This window comes from Pleurodeles waltl, chromosome 8, assembly GCF_031143425.1.
Source record: "Pleurodeles waltl isolate 20211129_DDA chromosome 8, aPleWal1.hap1.20221129, whole genome shotgun sequence".
Lineage (NCBI taxonomy): Eukaryota > Metazoa > Chordata > Amphibia > Caudata > Salamandridae > Pleurodeles > Pleurodeles waltl.
The window spans coordinates 729,204,742-729,224,727 of NC_090447.1; the positions used below are offsets into that span (position 1 = coordinate 729,204,742).

Consider the following 19,986-nt stretch of genomic DNA (forward strand, 5'->3'; position numbering starts at 1 on the left):
AATAGTTTTTAAAACTAAACATTATTTAAAATCAGAAATTAATTGGAAAGACAAAATTCAAGTGAATTACATACTATTTATGGCTCTAACCTCAAACCCAAGAATTAATGAGTTTGAAACCAATACTGTTCATGCTATAATATTAATCAAACAATTTATACAGAGAACAAGAAAGAGAGAGATGAGAAAATAAAGTGAACAGTTGATAGTGAAAACACCTCTAATTTTAATGAAGATGATCTCCTTTTGTGCAGAGATATGAGCTACTTGTACTGAGATATGAAACAAGCAAATCATTGTTCGAAATATTGTTTCTCTTGTCAGCAGTCTGAAAGATTAGAGTCCTTCTATTAATTTATTATACTGATGAGCAACGCCAAAATAAAAATTCACATAGAAGCCCATCCACCAAACTTTTTATATCCAAGGCAAAAGTTCAGTACCTTTATAGCTAAAGTACTGTGCTGAATTTTAGGGATTTGCAAAGTTTTGGAGGACTTAAACAGAAACAGTGTGTGTAGGTTTTTTCAGTGTTCAGTTGGAATCATCATGTTTTAATAAATTGCTAAAGGTTGGTCTTCATGCAGTAATGATTAATTCAAGTAGTACTGGGTAACATTTATATATTTGATATTGTTACAGCTATGAATTGTCACATGAACCTAGGGAGTGGTGGTGAATACCAGAGAATGCATTTTTTATTTATCTAGTGAAATAAGGAAATGTTGATATTGTATGCCACTGAAGTCCGTATGTGTTTTTGTTGCAGCCATATGCAAACAACAAAAAAGACAATGGTCACTATGCATTTTTTCCGTTCTGGGAAACTGTCTGGCCGCATTTGTTTTTGATGACAATGGTTATGTTTACCAAACATATTTTTGACTATTTTTGCTCAAAAGTGCAATATATAACAAAAGTATAATACATTTCCAGAAAGCATAAACAAACTGCAGAAAGAAGAGCACATTAAATGTTGACATGATTATCATGGGGAAAATGACAGGAAAACACACACTGACGCATACAATGTGTTTTCTAAGTTACCAAGATATTTATTTTCCTCGAAAGATGTCATGGGAAACTAAGTTTATTTATGTTCTTTTCAATTTTTATTAAAGATAGTGTTTGCACATTCTTCCTTGTTTAGCAGGAGTTCTCATGGTAAATATAACCCTTATGTGGTCCCTACCACCAAAAGTTCTAAAATCTAGAATGCGGGACATACTAATTTACAAATTGAAATCGTATTTTGAGAAGTGCTCCGTATAGAAAAGAATAATAATAAAAAAAAAAACACCCGAAACAAAGCATATATGTTCACTTACAACCTATTTATAAGGATATAGTTCTTTATTCAGGCTAGTCCACATCTATCCTTCAAACATGTACCCTCTTGTCATTTTTTGGTGCAACATCCTCGAGGTTTCAAAATGCTATTGCAGGTTAAATGGGACGTGTACAGCATAATGCTTCTCAACTGCACACAATTGCATATTTTTTTGCCTGTTAAATTTGAGACTACTTTGAAAACAATTGCGAGAAAAATTCCACAGCCCTAAGGCTGCACAGCCCCCTTTTCGGTGGGAGAATCCTTTTGCAAAAAAAAGTTTTGTGAGGAAAAGTATTCTTCCAAATGTTTTTTGCAAGAATTTTAAATTTCATGCCAAAGAGTTGCAAAGTTTAGTGAAGCGGTGCATTCTTTGAATAGTTTTGTTAAGTTTGTAAAATTTTGTAGAAGTTTAAAATTAACCCTTAGCTTTGAGGTACTGATATAACCTTTTGGATCACATCATCGGAGCCTTACATGCAGGCTACCAACCACTGCTTCGAAGTTAGTCATTCAGACGACCTCCTTTGATAGTGCTAGTCTGTTTCAGTAAAATGTTTTCACTAGAAAAAAGTACAATAATTAATTTTTTCAGATTTGTAGTAGGGATTGAGGGCCAGATTAAACAACAAATGATGGTGTGTGGCGCTTAGGCAAATTTGGCAGCGCCACAGACCGTAATTTTCCAAACGCAGGGATGAGGCGTATTTAAAAAAAAATGGTGTACCCATGTGTTACTCCTTGCGACGGCGCTAAATTTGCTGCCATGTGCCAACGCAGTCACCCTTGTACCAAAGTGCAAGGATGGCTGCGTTGAGGGGAAGATTGTTTTTGTCAGGAAGGAGCGCCTTCCTTCACAAAAACAATCTTAATTGACGATTTGCTCTTTCTATGTGTACTGCAGAATGTAGCACACATACAAAGAGTAAAAAACGAGGAGAAATGAAAGAATTTCTCCTTTTTGTGCTATGCTAACGCCACCCCTTGGGTGGTGTTAGATTTTGGCACTGCCTCAGGTTTCAAAAACTCGTAAATCTGAGGCAGCATCAAAATGCAATGGGTGTTGCTTTGGCACACCCACTAGTAACGCCCCTTCCACGCAAAGTGCTGCATGTGAAGGAGGCTAGTTACAAGGTGGCGTTAAGCCACAAAAGGTGGCTTATCGCCACCTTGTAAATACGGCACAGGTCACTGCGCTACTGGGGCGTCACCAAAAGTGATGCTCCAGTGGCGCTAGGGGCTCTAAATATGCCCCTTAGTATTGAAGTTATGGGGGATTAATATGCAGAAAATTATCTACATTTAAGCATAATTTAATAGACATCTAAGAACAAACTGTTGTTTACAGAGATGTTTTTTTAGGAAAAGGAGTAATGGAACTGCAACAGGTGTTTGTGATTAGGTGCTTGAAACAGGGAGTAAACACTGCCAGTTGATGCCGAGCCCCAACCGCCTGATCCCCACCTGGTGACTTTATGACTCACTGACTGCAGAAGGCCTGACATTCCGCGGACTGATGCAGCTGTGGTTTAGTCCTTACAGCAAAAAATCTTTAAAGTGTGTGGAGACTTTCAGGCAGTGTATAAGAGATTGACACATAAATGCAGATTTAAAGTGCAGATGCCCAACGGTTTTTTCACAACCATGCTGCTGGCACTGACGAATGTTGAAGTTATCGAATACCAAAGCTGCATAGCCGTGATATCACTTCTTGCCTCTTTTTTCTATCACCCACTCCCTCCCCCTTTATTTCACTCTTGCAACTCCTTTTTCAACCTACTTTCTCCCTTTGTCACTATATTTCCATTTTTCTGTTCTCCCTTTTGTGTTTTCTCTTTCTCTTCTTCTGGCTCAAAGTCTGTTGAAGAAACATAAGTGGCAGTCCCCTAAAAAGAGTGCCACTGGGCCCTACTTGCGGCCAGTGGTGAGCCTCACCTGCAACCACCGGCTCAAATTAAGCACACGTAAGGCTTAAGAAATATCCCTGCAACACAATCTGTGATGTAGAGGCCTACTCATATTTAACTCTATGACAACTACTGTGCGTGTCCAGATGGAGATGTGACTGTACTGCTGTCCATCTAAGGAATCTCCAGGAGATGGATGTCCACCCACTTACTGCCTATCACTGGTTTCTGCTTCATGACTGGAGCAGCTATGGTGACAGTGGAATTTTTTCTTTGGTAGTGGGGTGCTGACATTTTAAGAATGAATTATAAGCACCTACCGGACATATTTCTGCATTCTCTTCAAGGTGCACTGGATCAGGGGGTTCATCCATTGCCCTAGTCCTGAATGTTTCCCGAGACTAACTAAACAACCAGCTGAAACTCCAGATGCCAATTTCTTCACCAATAAAGCAATGCCCTGCACACCACAATGTATAGCCAAACAATAGATAGGGTCAGAACAAAACGTTAAGGACACCAACATGCCAACAATTTATTCATAGCCAATTTATTCATAGCCAACAGTCATAATTATATTTAGTCTGAAACTTTTTTTGTTCTAACATATATCCAGGAGGACTGGCACACAACATTGAACAAAGGCAGCCAGCATTTCAGATTCTCTGTTGTTATACAACTCCTGTAATCAATTTGATTATCAGAGATCGTGAGGAATAGGGGGAATGTTAGTAGCAACCCCGGAGTGGACATGGTCCTTACTTATACAAAGTATTGCTCCTGCTCCAGTTCATCTTGTATATGGTCACTCCTGTCTGTAAACATTGAGCTCCATCACATTTGCCTTCAGATGTATGCTGATGGCCTAGAGAGTGGCACCAATTTATACAAATGCACCTTCCTCGTAATTAATTAATGTTTTCTTTGTACGAAGGAAGTTAAAATAAAAATACCAACCTTAGGGGTGCATCCAGTAAATTCCTGACGTTAACATGGCCCTTGCACTGTGCCCAGCTCAAACTCAGGTGAAAAATCTGAAAATTGATGGGCTACACGTTAAGTGCCAAGAGGTCCTAATGCTCTAAAATAAATTCAGTAGTCGGAGGAGCAAACCTTCATCTCAAAAGATAATTAGCTGCCACCAAAGCGGCTTCCAGCTAATCATCTGTTTTATGTACAATATTCTCTAGTCCCATCAATGTTGGGAAACTGCAACAGTTTTACTACAGCCTATTAGTGACAATATTAAAAAAAAAGATAACCAAGTAATCCCAAATCTGACTATAGGGATAAGCCAAACTCTCAAAAAGCATTGATTGGCTTTCAGTTGCAGAATGGATCAGGTTTAAGGTTTGCACATTTCCCACCAGGTTTCTAGGAAAAGGGGGCTCCCCCATCTTCGGAAACTCGACTCTTACTATGCTCTTTCTGTGGACCTGAGACATCAGGACAAAATGTAAATGTGCCATGGAAAATTGAATTGTATGAGGCATGGAGGAAGAATCTACATTGTTCATTGATCTTTACTCTAGGACTTGTTTGACTAAACCTTAATATTCAAACCAAACTACCACACTGGAAGGAATAGAAAACAACAGAATGCAGGAACCTTTTGTTATAGAATCATTATTTGCAGTTTTACATGGTAACAGTAAAACAATTACCTTGCACAGTATAAAACCCACATCACAGTGTATCATTGTCATTTCACAATCTTGGATGACGTCAATAATCAAAGTCCTCACATTACTACAATTAGACCCAGTTGTATCATCTGTTCGATAGGTCATGGTAGTCTCGACATTTTTTCTAAATGTTATCATATTTGCAGGGGCATCCCGAGACTCATAAATGGTTTCCTCCAGTGGGCTGCACCAGTCCATGCCCTGAGTCCAAGCCGTAATTGAATAGGCCATTGGGAAGGTCCAGCTATGGGCATTGCCCCTCTGGGCTATTACCGTGACCACTCCAGCCAATTGTCTGTCACCCCTGGTTCCTCCTAGGTAATCCAGTATGCCAAGCAGGGCGATTCTAGGATCCCTTGCAACGGTTACACCCACCACAGCAGACAATACATCAAAGACCCTTTCCAATATTTTTGTATCACAGGACATCGCCAAACAACATGGAAACAATCTCCCACATGACTCCCACATCTATAACATGTGGGAGAGGGATAGGCAAGAAGGCCTGTTTTTTGCAGGCAGGGAGGGGTCATGTAGGCCTTATGTAAGTACTTAAGCTGTATAAAGCAGCCCTTTCATAGGGAGATATACAAGGCAGGAAAAGCTCCCTTACCAAGGGGGATGATCTCTCATTGTACTGATGTTTACGACAATACATAAAGTTCTTGATAGTAGTGGGCAAGTGTGGCATCCATCCCCCTAGGGTATTTCACCCAATCTCCAGAGTACCCCAGAACATGGGTTATCACCCAAGTTTCGGACTGGTGGGTGGCCAGCCTGTCAATAATTTTTTGATTTGTTTCCTCATTCATAAACCTTTCGAGTGGTCACCATCCAACACTTTCAGGCTTCATCCAAGGTTGATTGGTGTAGTGATGTCCGATCTATCTGTAGCTGGTGTGTTTTCGACTTGCTAAGTGACCCCGGTTACCTGCGATCAAGCAGCGCTATAGATTGCTCAAACCCAACCACCCAGTGTTGTTCATCACGTTCTTCTCCCATGAGATAGGAATGTGCCTCGCCCCTCATATAAGCTTTGCCCATTTCCCAAATGGTCCTGGCAGAGTCGCTAGAGCCCTCATTCAACTCAAGTAAGGTCTTGTATTCTTTTTGCAAGATGACTATGAACTTGTCTTCCTGCAGGAACCAGGCATTGAGGTGCCAGATCAAATGAGTGTCTCCAGGGGCCACATCAAACCGAAACAGAACAGGCACATGGTTTAATATTCCCCATGGAAGGATCTGGGATCCCGTGTGCCAGAGGAGATCAGTGGCTGGCAGGAACAGGTAATCAATGCAGGAGAGTGAGTCATGTGTGGTTGATGCATGAGTAAAGCCTAGGCTTCTAGAATGCCACACTCGCCACACGTCACTGAGTCCCAGTACCTTTGACCAGTCTGCAAACTCTCCACCATGTTGGGGGTGTATCATTTGGGTTTGTGCCAGTCGGACTTCACCATTATATCATTTAAGTCACTCCCCAAATTCGTCCTTCCCTGTGGGAGTGCGCCCACCAAATCCCTGAGGGCCTTAAGTATTTTCTGATACAGTGTTGGGGGTATGTAAACGCTTGGAAGATTGTATAGGGTAACCTTCATTAAGCCTTCTATAAGGATATATCAGCCCTAGGTATCCCTTATAACTTTTGTCACAGCCATGGGTAGGGATTTGTGAAGGAGGATGGCCACCCCTCTAGATCACCTAGGGTACCCAGCATGGCAAGGAAATGACAATTGGTGCCCTATAGATGTGTTTCCTGTAGAAATACTAACTTTGGGGAGTGCCCTTGGATGAACTGGAAGACAGCTCCCCTCTTGAAACGGTCTAATTGACTGTTAACATTCCAGGTAAGAGCCGCAAAAGATGGGGCCATGTTAGTGTCATGGTGGGCAGTTGGCAGACAGTGGAGTTTGGCATGATACAATTGCACTGCTCAGAAAAGGATGACATTTACAGAAGAGGACTACTGCGGAAAGGCTGTCAGATAGGTTGTCCCATTCAGCACCTGTCCCACATAAAGGTAAGGCATAACAAAACAATACCAACTTAACATAAACATGTAAAACAATCCCAATAACACCCCAGCTCTCCCACCCCATACTTCCCACCCAGAAGAAGCATCTGTCTCTCTTTACCAGCATAGTGTGAAACTAATTATCTAACTAATGGGGGAAATATGTAACCATACAGGGCTGGAAGTCCATCCCTGCCACTTCTGAATACAATGGAACATTACTATATCAGGATATTATGATGCTGGTGTGTAAACAATGTCAAAGATCTATATGAGCTACTGCGATCCAGGATGAATAAGTGGGCATGCTAGGTCAGGCTGGAGCTGCATGCCATCATCCACAGGTTGCCTGCCCTGGTCTTCTTCCGAGTCTGAGGCTGGATCTGAATTGAGGTTGTCAGTAGTATATTGTCTCAAGTTTTTTCCATTGGCGCTTATTCTTTGACCATGTGGTTTCCCAGACAGCGTCCTTTTGAAGATTTGTGTCGCCCCAAGGAGTAGGCAACTTAAGAGTGAGTGGCTGTTGCTCGGTTAGTCCATGTCTCCTTTGGGGAGTCAAACAACGTTTTGGATGGTGCACCACTATCATCTTGGTGAGGTACAAGCACTTTTAGGGAATCTGCGTAACTCGTAATTTAATTTTAACTTGGTTGGCTGGCTGGCTTTATACCATACAAGTGTAGTCTGGAAAGACCAAGATGTGCCCCGATTGATATTGAAGTTCTTTGGCAAGTCGTGCACCCTCTAAAATGGCGTCTCAGTCTTTGTAATTAACAAATCATGCTATGAGGGTCTCAGAGGTGCCCCAGGAGGAGGTCTTTGGGCCTGGAGCAGCATGTTTGTTCTATGACAAAATAGTTCGAGAGGTTAGAGGGGGTCCATCCAGGACCGGAGCCTCTGCTATTGGAAGTGTTCAGGTGATTGGCCTTCAACACCCTATGGCAATTCAACAAAGCACAGGTCATATTCCCAGGCACTGTTTTCAGCCTCTTCAACATGGTCCTGCAGGGTATCTGAGTATTCATTCAGGCAGACCACTTCCGATGAGAGGTATTTAACTGTGTCCTCGAGGGTAGCTAACCTTTCTTTCACTTCAGAGACCCTTTCTACTGTTTGCTGGAGGTCTTGATGGAGTAGAGGTTCATTCATTCCTACTCCTGCTATTTTGGTCTTCAGTGCCATCTTGTATTCGTGAATAGTCTGCAAAATGAGGGACGTAGTGTTAGCTGTCACCGGGGCATCACCCCTGTGGCACCTTCTGAGGGCTCTTTCGCTCTCCCAGTGTGGCCGTGTACTTATCCAACTTGGTTTGATCCCCAGGCCCTGTGTTGCAGCCCCTCGTCCTTTCACAGGCCAAGAGGGTGTGGTCCTTGCCTGTCGAGGTAGGCAAGATAGTGTGCTGCAGAGAAAGCGTGACTCCCCTCAATTGTTAGGTTAGCTGACAGCCACTAAAGAGAGGCGAAGAACAGACTCACATCGGTTGCGGCTCATCAAGACAGGCCCTCCTAGCAGCACGAGTAGTCGGCTCCCCTCCGACCCCCAGGATCCACCAACATGCACCGCTGCTACTCCAGATTTGGCCTCAAACACCGTGCACAGTTCAGGCCAAAAGGGTCCCAGGTGCCGGGAAGAGTCATCCAGAGCTAGGATCATCAACCGTTGGGTGGACCTGTAGACATTGGCTGTGGTAGTGTTTTGTGGCAGTGATCCAGGAATTGCCCCCATTGTGTTGCTTATATGTAAGTTAAAGTAAAGGGGGCCCCTGTACCTGGATCCCAATGAAGAGGAGGTCAGAGCACAGTAAATAAAAAGGGGGGAACCCCTTACCATCCAGGGCTTCCTGGGCTGTAGGGTGAATCTCAGAGGCTGGGATGTGTCATGCCCATGTGCCAAGAGGCTGGGCCCCAGGCGTCAGGCCTGTGCCTGGAACCACTTGGTAAAAGAATCCCAGGACCCTGGGCACCATCAATGCCATCCCAGAAGCATGTCCCCGGTCAGCACCACCTGGGCTTCTGGATTAAAAAACCAGGGCCCCACCCAGTCACCCTGCTAGAATCAGGGCCCCTGCCCCAACCGCCTCTGCTTGCTCATCCTCCTGTAGCCTAGCTCATGTTTTCAGGAGACCGTCAGTCCCTGGGCCTTCCTCACTGCCAAAATAAATCCTGGGTCAATCACCACCATTCTCGTGGGAGGATCTCCATCAAAGCCTGGGCCTCAACAGCTCCAAAAAAAGGTTCATCCCCAGACAGGGCGCAGTCCAGGTGTCTAATGTGAGGATAGCTGCCAGCAGAAGCCTCTGCTCACTGTCATTTCCTAGGCAGTGCCTCTGACTGTTCTCAGTGTTTCTGCCATGAGGGCTGCCCAGGATCGTTGAGGAAGGTGTCACCTGCTCCTACCGCCGTGCATGGCAATCAGGCCTGCTGCAACACCTGTTAGGTGCACACCAGCACCCAGAGAAAGGCCAGAAGCAGAGCTGCGGTGTTGGAGCTCCCAAAAGTTCACCCACCCATCTTAGCCATCCAGGCCGCACCCCCATTGTAGGAACCTTTTAAGGCACACAAGTCAAATTAAAGAAGCCCTTTCTTTATATTAGAGACTAGCTTATAGAATTCTGGACATGAAAATGAAGACACTTTGTCGCTCTAACACTCTTCTTTCCAAAGGATCTGGGGCCAGATGTAGCAAAGGGTTTTACCCATTCTGTGTCTATGGGAAAATGTGTTTGTACATATGGCCCCTAATTCCTCTTGATAACTAGCTCGGCACAGTGCTTGAAATGGAAAAATAGAAGTGCAGGTACTCTGTACCAGAGTACCTACCTATTTCTGAGAAGTGTCGGTACTCTCCAAATAAAAGTATTATGTTTTTCTTGAGACGTTCAGGTACCCTCCCTGTAAAAATAAAAAGGTGCTGGTACTCCGTACCGGATAGTACCGGACCATTTAAAGCACTGCTCTGCCGAAATACAAAAATAAGTAACATAAGGGCGGCCAGTTTTTTTAATCCTTTTCAGTTAGAGACTTTTTTGGTGAAATCTGCGGACAGTGCAGCAGATGATGCATTCTTTGGAAAATGCAGCAAATCCATAATTATGCTGTAAATACTGAGCCGCGAAATCGCATAATTCTAGTGCCCCCGGAAGATAATCAACAAATGCAAGCATGATGGGCCTACAATCATGGCAAGTATGTAAATTGGAAAACTGAAAACAGCAAATTCTAGAGGCAGCTCCACCTTTATTAAGCATGGTGTCAGTGAGAACATATCTATGGCAAGCAGCTCTATTCTCGTTTTCTTCACATGTTTTTTCCTGTGGCGCGTTATTGATGTGTTGTGTGGTATCCGTTCCTCCGCCGCCTTTAATAAAGTCATGTTTCATGTTGCCGTGGTGGCACAAGCTGCAACAAATGACATTGCCCGCTATTCTCAGAGCCATTCCGGGGCTCCCCGGTTATATATCACTAGTAATGTGCACTTCTGGACTGTGGACTGTTCATTTGAATAGTAATGGGCTGGATGGTTGGGGTCAGTAACCATCCTATTGTGCCATATTTTATGTGGACTGAAATGAGTGCAGCAGTGAATGCACTGACCTTTGATTCCTTCCCCGGGAATCAGTTGAAACGCGTGCATACATGAATATATGTTTGAGGATGAATTATAAAACCAAATCATAAACACAATCAGATTTATGACTGCAAATCTTTGCACCTATAATGCAATTTTCCATAAATTTAAGAATGATTTCCAAATACGCTTTCATGTACATGTAATATTAAAGCAGTGAATGACTCAATATGTCAGATTCTAATTTCCTAGTTGAGCAAGAACTCTCATCTGGTTCCAACGCAGCTAAATGTTCAGAACTAATCACAAATGTCTATTTAATGTCAGATGTTTGTTGTCTGGCTGCATGCACAACATGTTTCCACAATGACCTAGAACAAAAGCTTACCCCTGCCTTTTAAATACAAATTGGCATTTTGATCTATGTCATTTCACATATTAAAGTTCTGGTTGTCATTCAGAGGAGTTCGCATTATTTAATAAAGAGGCAAATAGAGCTTTTTAAATAGATCATGTGCATTGATATTGTCGATGAGACATGTTTCAGAGTCAAAGAAATCCTAAAACAGTGAGAGCCAAGAAAGGATTTTATTTTCAACCCTAGTCTCAGCCTAAACAAACACATTGGTATAATCAGCTGCTTATATTCCACAATAAAATATTTCCTTCCCCTCCAAGTTTCATTCATTAGTTCACTTACTCATATGTGGAGGCTTGTTTAGTGTTAATGCTGCCTTTACGAGACTCCAAAGAACAACTCCAACCTCCTTGAAAGGCACATTCAACCTGGAAGTGAGAGCCAAGCTAGACCATGGCGAAATAATGTATTAATCCTTGCGAAAAAGTTTGTGATTTTCACGGTTTTCTGTACTATTCACCTACATGATACTGATTCAAAGATGTCTTTCAGGTACAGTAAAGCTTTTGCTGAGAGGCGTTTTTTACTCATATCAGTCTCCTGTTGGTATCTCGAGTAAATTTTATTGTGTGAGTTATACCCTTCCATCTATTTTTCAACAAAGATACCGGCCGACTACATTTTGAAGAATAGGCATCATTTCTCAGAAAACAAAATTCAAAATCTTGCCCGTATTAATGACTGTAGGAGCCATGAAATAAGACCCGGGAGCAATTTTATGTAGCCAGGGGAAATTAGTGTACATTCCAGATTTTTTGCTATGTAAAATTCATGATATTTCACAAAATTTCACATGATGCAATTTAGCTGCTTTAATGCTGAAAGCTTGTTTACATTAAAAAAGTGTCTTGGTGTAAGGAATTTTGAGCTCAGAACAGGGTCCTGTCAATATCTCACAACATTGATTTATGGGAAGTATGCTGGTATGTGAAAAAGGTCATTTCGAGATAACAAAAAAACACATTTCACCACAAGGCATAATTTCACTTTTTTATGAATTTCTCAAAAAGAAATGATGTGATTTTGCACACACATAATTACGCCCATGAATATGATCGTCCATCACCAATATGCTCTTCCATCTACATTGGAGGTAACCCTGTCAACTTTGAAATCATTTCACTGTGTGAGAGCAGGGGAGGGGCCTTGGACTGGCAGAGTCTGCAGCTAGGGGTGGGGATTTGTGGAGGCAGGTGCTGGAGTGAAGGGTGGGGGCTGTAACCTTGAAAGGCCTCCAGTGAAACCACTGCAAAGGCTTCTGAAGCTGGTACCCAGTTCGAGGGAGGGCAGAAAACCCCCGATGGACATTGGCTGTGCCTAGCCTCCATGCACAACCAGTAACCCTGTCTGTGAAAATGTTTCCAGCTCAATTTGGGCTCACACAGGAGACTGTGTGAATGGTGCTAATATTGTGTGACACATGGTGGCACTGTGTGAGTTGCCAGGCCTGAGTAGTCTCTGGACCTTCCTTCACGCATCCCACAATTGTTACATCGTGAAGACATGTTTCCATGACACTTAATTCTCTGTACGAAAATTAGAATTTATAGCGGATGCTGGGATTGTGGTATACTTCGAAAAACCTTGAGGCTAGGGCAAGAAAACACACAATGTAGCAAGATTTTGCAAAGATGCATATGCTTCATTAAATGGAATATTAACAGAATTGCTAACCAAGCAACGCTTCCGATACATCCAGAAGTCATCACTGATGATATAACCTCTTAAAAATATTCGGGAGTCTAGTCTACGCCTTCTGTGTATTTATAGAAAACAAGAGGCATCGTCGGCCTCACGTTTGTTCAACGATCCACACAGAGGTTTTCATCCAGGAGTTACTTAGCTAAAGCAGTGCTGGTTTCTTATCCCCTCTGGATTTCCAAAAACAATGTCTCCGTCGAACAAATGCAACTTTTGAAGTCAACTGAAAGAAACAAATTGCGCGGCCGGTTTCTATAACTTGCAGACACGTCAAAGCTCTCCACATGCTGGCGCTGAGAAGAGGCAGCGGCTCACCTCGCGCCTCCCAGCACTGTGTCTAATTCAAAGCTCCTGAGCGTGTGTTTCTGGTTAGGACTAACAAACCCTGGAGCTGCTTTGCAACGCAGTTCGGTCCCTCCTGGTAAAAGACGGGTCACTGTTCAAAAACAAAACCATTAGTACGTTAATGACAACCCGGTGGAGCAGCCCAAAAGTGCTCTGGCATTAAATCGCGTTAATCTAACAAATAACAAGAGGTTTTCCAGGGGGATTGACTTTCAATAGGTGTTTATATCGCTGGGCACGCAGCCTGTTTGAAATGTTCAAGGGATGGTTAACTCGTTTATGGAGTGAGTGCACAAAGGCATTGTACAAAATTACTAAAACGGCAAACGGTTATATGTGCGGCACAAATTCTATTCATCCGCTTGGCACTGATTTCATTATAACCTGGGCCACTGGAATTAAGTGTCAGGGAAGGAACAAATAATGTGGCAAGATTGATTAAGTTATCTGGCAAGAACAGCCAAATTATGCAGTATAATACGGCATATTTTGTGATAGTATTTCTTCATTATTTTGTCATTTTTACACACAGTAACATTGTGAAAATATTATTACACCCTATCAGTAACAGTTAATATCCAAATACAGCAGTAGGTAATTGAAAGAGGACCAGTCGACCTTTGTGAAGGTCTTACACTGCCCGGGAACATTTGTTACCATATTTCTAGTAACTTTTCGTACTGTTGAACAAGAAACATTTTTTTTGTGAAAGTGCAGATTATACAGCGGATAATACATTATGTGGCAAATGCGCTAAATCCACAATGTTGCGGAAAATTCTATGTCCGCAGGATTGCATAATTCCAATGGCCCTTGTGAGGGCTTTGAGTGGGATGAAAAAAAGCTGGTGGGGTAGTGGTTTCTCAAAGGGGCATGGCCAGTGCAATTAAGGGTGTGGCTTAAAAACACATAAGCAAAAAATCTGTGCTTAGCATAGTGTGCCATCAGACTGGTATTTTGCTGCTTCAGTCTGTCATTGCATCCAGATATATAATACAACATGTAACTTTGCACTTACAACAAGCCAGGACTATTTGCTTTGTCAATGTCTTTTGGTCGCATAAGATAAATAAGCAGCAACAATCGTTTGTTGAATATAGTTTTGAAAATGCTTTAGTTGCGAATTGGTGAGACTGTGAAAGAACTATCATGAGTCTCTTCGAAGTTACATCAAAGGCAGTGAAGGGTGGTACTTCTGCCAAGGTAAAAACATTTTTTTTCACTCTGAGCGTGAAAGAAAAATGGAGAGCCCCATAGGGACCCATCTCAGCATCTGCTTTTTAGAACTTCCATTGCTGAGCACCAACAGGACCTGGCCAACTTAAAGCCCAGGCCCTACTTCTAATGTACGTTAAAGAGTTACCCAAGAACGCAATAAAAACAATTTTACATAGTTGCATGTAAAACAAGTGTATGCAAGGGCAATTGGTCTCACTGTTAAAAAGCAATGTGGACTTTTAGCTTTCTTAGAGCTTTATGCTGACGCTATATGCTTCTCTGACAAGGCTGAACAGCATCGGAAAAAAAGAAGAAAAGCTTAGTGATGTGCATGCACACATGCATCATGACGCATTTTTTGTGAATGCGTCATTATGCTATGGCTGCCTAGCATGATGGCCCAGTGAGATTACTTATGGACGCAATGCATCACTACATGTTGGTGGACGCCTATCTGGGGTCAGTAAAAATACAAAAACACACAAATATTAGATTCTGGGCCATCCAACAATATATAGATATAAATATTGATAAAAAAATGCAACAAGAGGAGAGCTGCAGAGAAGTAGGGGAGGCTGGGGTACTGCTGCAACAGTGGCTGGGGGCAGGAGGTTAAAAAAAATTAGAAAGGCAATGGAAGAGCAATGAAATAGATATGGGGAGGAGCCAAACAACACAGAAAATGTGGGGGGATTTTAGAGAAGAAGCAGCACATGAGGGAGAGAGCAAAATACAAGTTGTACTACGCAGTGTTAGGAAAAAAAGAAGACGTTTCCTGAATGGAAGCAGTGAAAGAACAAACGCCATCCAATCAAGAAACAGTAAAGAAAAACCTCTCCAGAGATAGGTCAAGCAAAGAATACAGAGAAATCTATTGAAAATGAAACAGGGAAATAAGTTAACTAACAAAGCCATTCAATCAAGAGAATGGACCTATCCCAAGGGCCATATTTTAACCTGTTAGAGACAATAGGTCTTCAACAACCAACGGCAAAGATGTCTTTTCTTGAGCCCTATAACATTTATGTGTTCTAGGTATATGTTTTTTTTCTTTATTAAGCAAACTCCTTCTCCCGGAAGACACAGATCCTGCATTTGAATAGTTCAATGTGAGACATGCGTATTGGTGCTTCAGAGCCATAAACAAAAAACAATTCCAGATAAGAACTTTCACAATGTGAAAGAAGTTCCGCCATTATAGAAAAGTAAAAGATAGAATACCCAGGCATTCTATACTTAATTTTTATTCACATCTCCATTGTTTTGTTTGGGTGTATGTTCTTTTTGTACTTTTCTATACGATTTATGTGATTACAGTGTTATATAATATGGATTGTTCAAGTGTAACTAAATATTGTTGTTTATTAATTTCACCGGGAGAATTGCCTGAAATCTATGGAACTATGTTATATATATGCATATGCACCGTTTTCTCATTGATAATTTCACTGCAGATGCTGCAGTGATATTATCAATGATGTCATAGAAGATGTCATTATTGAAGTAATATGCAGAGTAATTAGCAGTGCATGGGGAAGGTGTGAGTTATAGCTTCTTAGGGCACAAATTATAGTTACTTCAGGTAACAATAACTGCTGAATTTCTATGGTTTTGTATGTGTAAAATCAGAACCTAACTATAATGTCCATGTAACCTTTGTTTTTTTAGTGAATTTCTAAGGTTCTTTTTAATTTTGTTTCCTAACTATAGCATACCTGTAATCTTTGGATTTTTCAGTGAATTTCTATAGTTTTTTAATGCTACTTCCTGACTATTGAGTCTGTGAGTGGGTGTGTGAATGGTTCTCTCGGACTCTGAGTGGATGTATCAGTGACTGTACGGGTGTGCAAGTGAGTGTGTGAGTGGCTGTATGGATGTGTGACTGGGTGTGTCAGTGGCTGCATGGGTCTGTGAGTGTCTGTGTCAGTGGTTTTCTGGATCTCTTAGTCGGTATGTGAGTGGTTGTGTAAGTGGACATGTGAGTGTGGTTGGTGGGTGTATGAGTGGGTGTGTAAGTGGCTGTGTGAGTCTCTCAGTGATATATCAGTGGCTGGATGGGTGTATGAGTGGGTGTGTCAGCAGTGCTGCTGTTTGGGTGTGTGAGTGGGTGCGTAAGTGGATTTGTGAGTCTGTGAGTGATTTTGTAGGTGGCTATCATGGGGTGTATTTGGCTGTATGAGTGGTTGTATAGGTGTGTAAGTCGTTGTGTGAATGTGTGTGTAAGTGCATGTGTGGGTCTATGAGTGGGTGTGTGAGTGGTTATCTGGGTTTCTGACTGGATGTATCAGTGACAGTACATGTATGTGAGTGGCTGTATGGATGTGTGACTGGGTGTGTGAGTGAGTACATGGCTGTGTGAGTGTGTCAGTGTTTTTCTGGGTCTCTGAGTGGGTGTGTAAGTGGTTGTGTGGTTGTGTAAGTGAACATGTGTGTATGTGTTGTGTGTGTATGAGTGAGTGTGTATGTGGCTGTGTGGGTCTCTCAGTGGTATGTCAGTGGATGTATGGGTGTGTGAGTGCATATGTCAGTGATTTTGATGTATGGGTGTGTAAGTGGCTGTTCAGGTGTATGGGTGTGTACATGGCTGTGTGAGTGCCTGTGTGGGTCTGTGAATGGGTGTGTTAGTGGTTCTCTGGGGCTCTGTGGATGTGTGAGTCTCTGTTCAATTGAGGTCTGGATCCACAGATCTGCTGCAGATTCACATGGGGGGCCATGTTTAGCGCCACAGTAAATCCATGGATCTCCACATGCCCCAAAAAACATTTTTGGGCAATTTCTTGTCTTTGAGCGATCCCTCACAGACACCTAATCAGTCCCATGGGGCCAGAGTACCTCTTTCCTGACCCCTTATATCTTATATACACTTTATTCCCTCTTTGGAAACCATGTTCCTAGTCACAAAATGGCAGCCAAAACTTTTCTCTCAGGTTGTGGCCGGCCAATCACAGCATTGCTGTTGGCACGTGGATCTGCAGATTCACCGTGGTTGAACCACATATCTAGATATGCATGAATCTTCTTTCTTAACTCCAAAACTACTGAACAGATTTACATATAGTTGCACTCTTTGTGGACCAAGATCTAGCTTTCGCCTAAATTCAGTGTAATTCTGTCGAGCAATTTGGACTCTAGTTGTGTCTAAAATCCCTATGGAAAACTACATGGGGAAACACATTTTGGGACCACCGCCTTCTTCTCAGGCCCCACTTAATGAGTCAACTCAAAGCTTTCTAGGTAGCAGCTCAAGTGAGTGGCAAATTAGTTTTGACAATTTTGTGAAGGTTCGTCAAATGCTTATTAGCAAAATATAAACACTTCTCCTATGGAAATTAGATCCTAACTATAAGTGCCTACTTCTGATCCTGAAGGATTAACAATTGCTTATTATTCTTCTTTTCGATAAGAATTGTTGTTATCTCTATCATGATCACTCTTAAGCATTGTTACCAAATAGACAAGTTTCAAATTTAGTTTGAGTTTGTTGATACTTTGTCTAGTGGATGTGTTACTGACTTTGGAATGTCAAGGCCTCAGATTTCATCCTGGCTTCCTTAGTGGACCAATATATTTTGCAATTGTGGGTAACGACCTCTGCATAAATGTCTAAATAATGAGTTGTTGCAGTTGACAGATGAGGAGTGACAGGACAACCCGTGTACAAGGGCAAAGAGAAAAAGCAACTTAGACCACTGTTGCAATATTATTGATGTGGTGTGTATTGGGTCAGGCAGCCACTTTAGAGGGTGTTTGGTAGAGTCAACCACAGATGAGACAGGGATGAGCATAGATAAGTGTGAAGTCCCAGTAGGGGCTGCCACTTTAGATGGTGTTTGATAGAGTAAATCACAGAGTGTGAGGTCACTGTGAACAGATCAGAAGGAGCAGGAGGCAGAGAAAAGGAAAAAAGGCTGCTACCTGTGATACAGCATGGCATTTGTAGCATAACAAACAAGAATTGGCAAAGCCAATAGATCTCACATTAGGTAACTTTTGGATTTGCCAATACCTTTTAGCTAAACTGTACATGGTTTCTGATGGTATGCAACATGGCTAAATAAGAAACATTAAGCCTATTGCATCATTTTGTAGGGACCTCCACCCCACATCTGTGTAAGTGTAAAATGGCATACCTGCCGTTTTTTCTTTTTGTTTACCGATACCCTCAGATGGGGAAATAAAAAGGGAAACATGCACAAGGTTTTTTTTCTAAGCTGGTGAGGGGAAGTAACACAGAGGGAGAGAGTGGAAGCAGCACTTGGGCAAAGCAGGTGGGAGAAGCAACACGAGCGGAGGGCGTCGAACCAACATAGGGGGCAAGTGGGGGCTGAAGCAGCACAGAGGGTCGAAGAAACAGAGAGCGACAGTGCACCCAACTAATGGTGCACAATAAGGAGGCTCTAAGCCCAGTGTAAGCTTACTATACCGCTCGCAACAGACAGCACGTGCTGTCTTTAAATTCCTTGACATATATTTAGCATTTCAAAAAGTTCAACTGTTCAAATGTTTTATACTTTATTAATATGATAATATTATAAAATTCTCTAAATAGCTGCAAACACTCTGGGTAGGCTTTGTGAATTCCCAGTGATCTGAGGTTAGGAACTGCTGCTTGTCAAGTCGTCAGAGCAGAAGAGGTCTGCCCCCAGTGTAGAACAAACTTTAACTTTGAACTGTTTGTTGGTTTCCATACTCCGAATATAACATGTGGTGAGGACTGTGCAGTATCACAAGGTGGCTACCTATTTGCAGAAAATAAGTGCTACAGGCACATAGGTAGTTCTTCTCAGTTTGTGGCCTGGTCTGATTTTCTGGGTCTCCTACACCCGGGTTGGATATTCTTTCCAAACTTCCCACCTTCCAGCAACAAATGGGTGCAGAGCTGCGTGTTGTTGTGACTGCTGCTCGTCAAAGCTCCAGACACAAAATGCTTGCGTCACTCCTCTGCCCCCAGCTGAGTAGGAGGGATTCACTGCGAGGGTCTCTGCAGAAACCTTGGGTTGTCTTCCAATGGAAGGCTCAGTGGTGGGCGGGCTCACGATGATGCTCGTTACCAGTTGCTTCTGCTTAGCTGTAATTGTCAATTGTCTATGCATGTTTGTCGGGCGAGCTTGTATGAGTGAAAGTATGCATGCGTGCATCCATCATAGTATACTCTTTCTCCTCTCCGCTGTGTTACCATTCTTTCTTTCTTTCTTTCTTTCTTTCTTTCTTTCTTTCTTTCTTTCTTTCTTTCTTTCTTTCTTTCTTTCTTTCTTTCTCTAATTTTTTTCTGTATTCTTCTTTCTCTTCTCTTCCTTTTGTTTTCCTTTATTTCCACCTTTATTGTTGTGCATGCTTTCCTTTGGTTCCTCTCTCAATGTCACCTCTTTGCTGTCTCAGCTGATCGTTCTCTCTCTCACATTCCCTTGTCTCTGCCTCTCTCACGATTTCTAATGATCAATATCCCGCTTTCCCTTCCATGTCCTACTACTCTCTGTATCTACGTCTGTCTCTAACTTCCCTTTCATACTCTTTATTCCTCTCCATCTCCCTCAGTCTCTCTGCCTGTGTTTGTGCCTGCCTACAACCCTCTCTTTTCATGGTTTCAACTCCTATTTTGCTTTTGTTCAGTTCTCTCTCCTCTATATCTCTTGCTCTCTTCGTTTCTGTGTCCTCTTTTTCTCTCTCTAGCCATCTGTCAAATTTTTCTTCCATCCCTTTTAATCTGGCACATCGGAGTACTGGTGGCTTTGCCTGTTGGAAAAGTAAATACCTGCTATCAAATTGGGCTGTGCATTTCATTTTCACAATCATAATCTTGT

At 42.3% G+C, this 19,986-nt stretch overlaps 1 protein-coding gene across 6 annotated transcripts in view; it reads left to right on the top strand.

Moving 5' to 3' along the window:
* Positions 1-19,986, top strand: part of EPHA3 (EPH receptor A3) — an 853,173-nt gene that overhangs the window by 14,293 nt on the left and 818,894 nt on the right. The window contains exon 1 of one of the 6 annotated variants that reach the window (XM_069204914.1): positions 6,140-6,209. The exons of the other annotated variants lie outside the window; for them this stretch is intronic. Within the exon in view, the coding sequence (XP_069061015.1) occupies positions 6,155-6,209 (55 nt within the window). The 5' untranslated portion in view covers positions 6,140-6,154. Of the gene's footprint in view, positions 1-6,139; positions 6,210-19,986 lie in introns of those variants that run through there. 6 annotated transcript variants of the gene reach the window in all.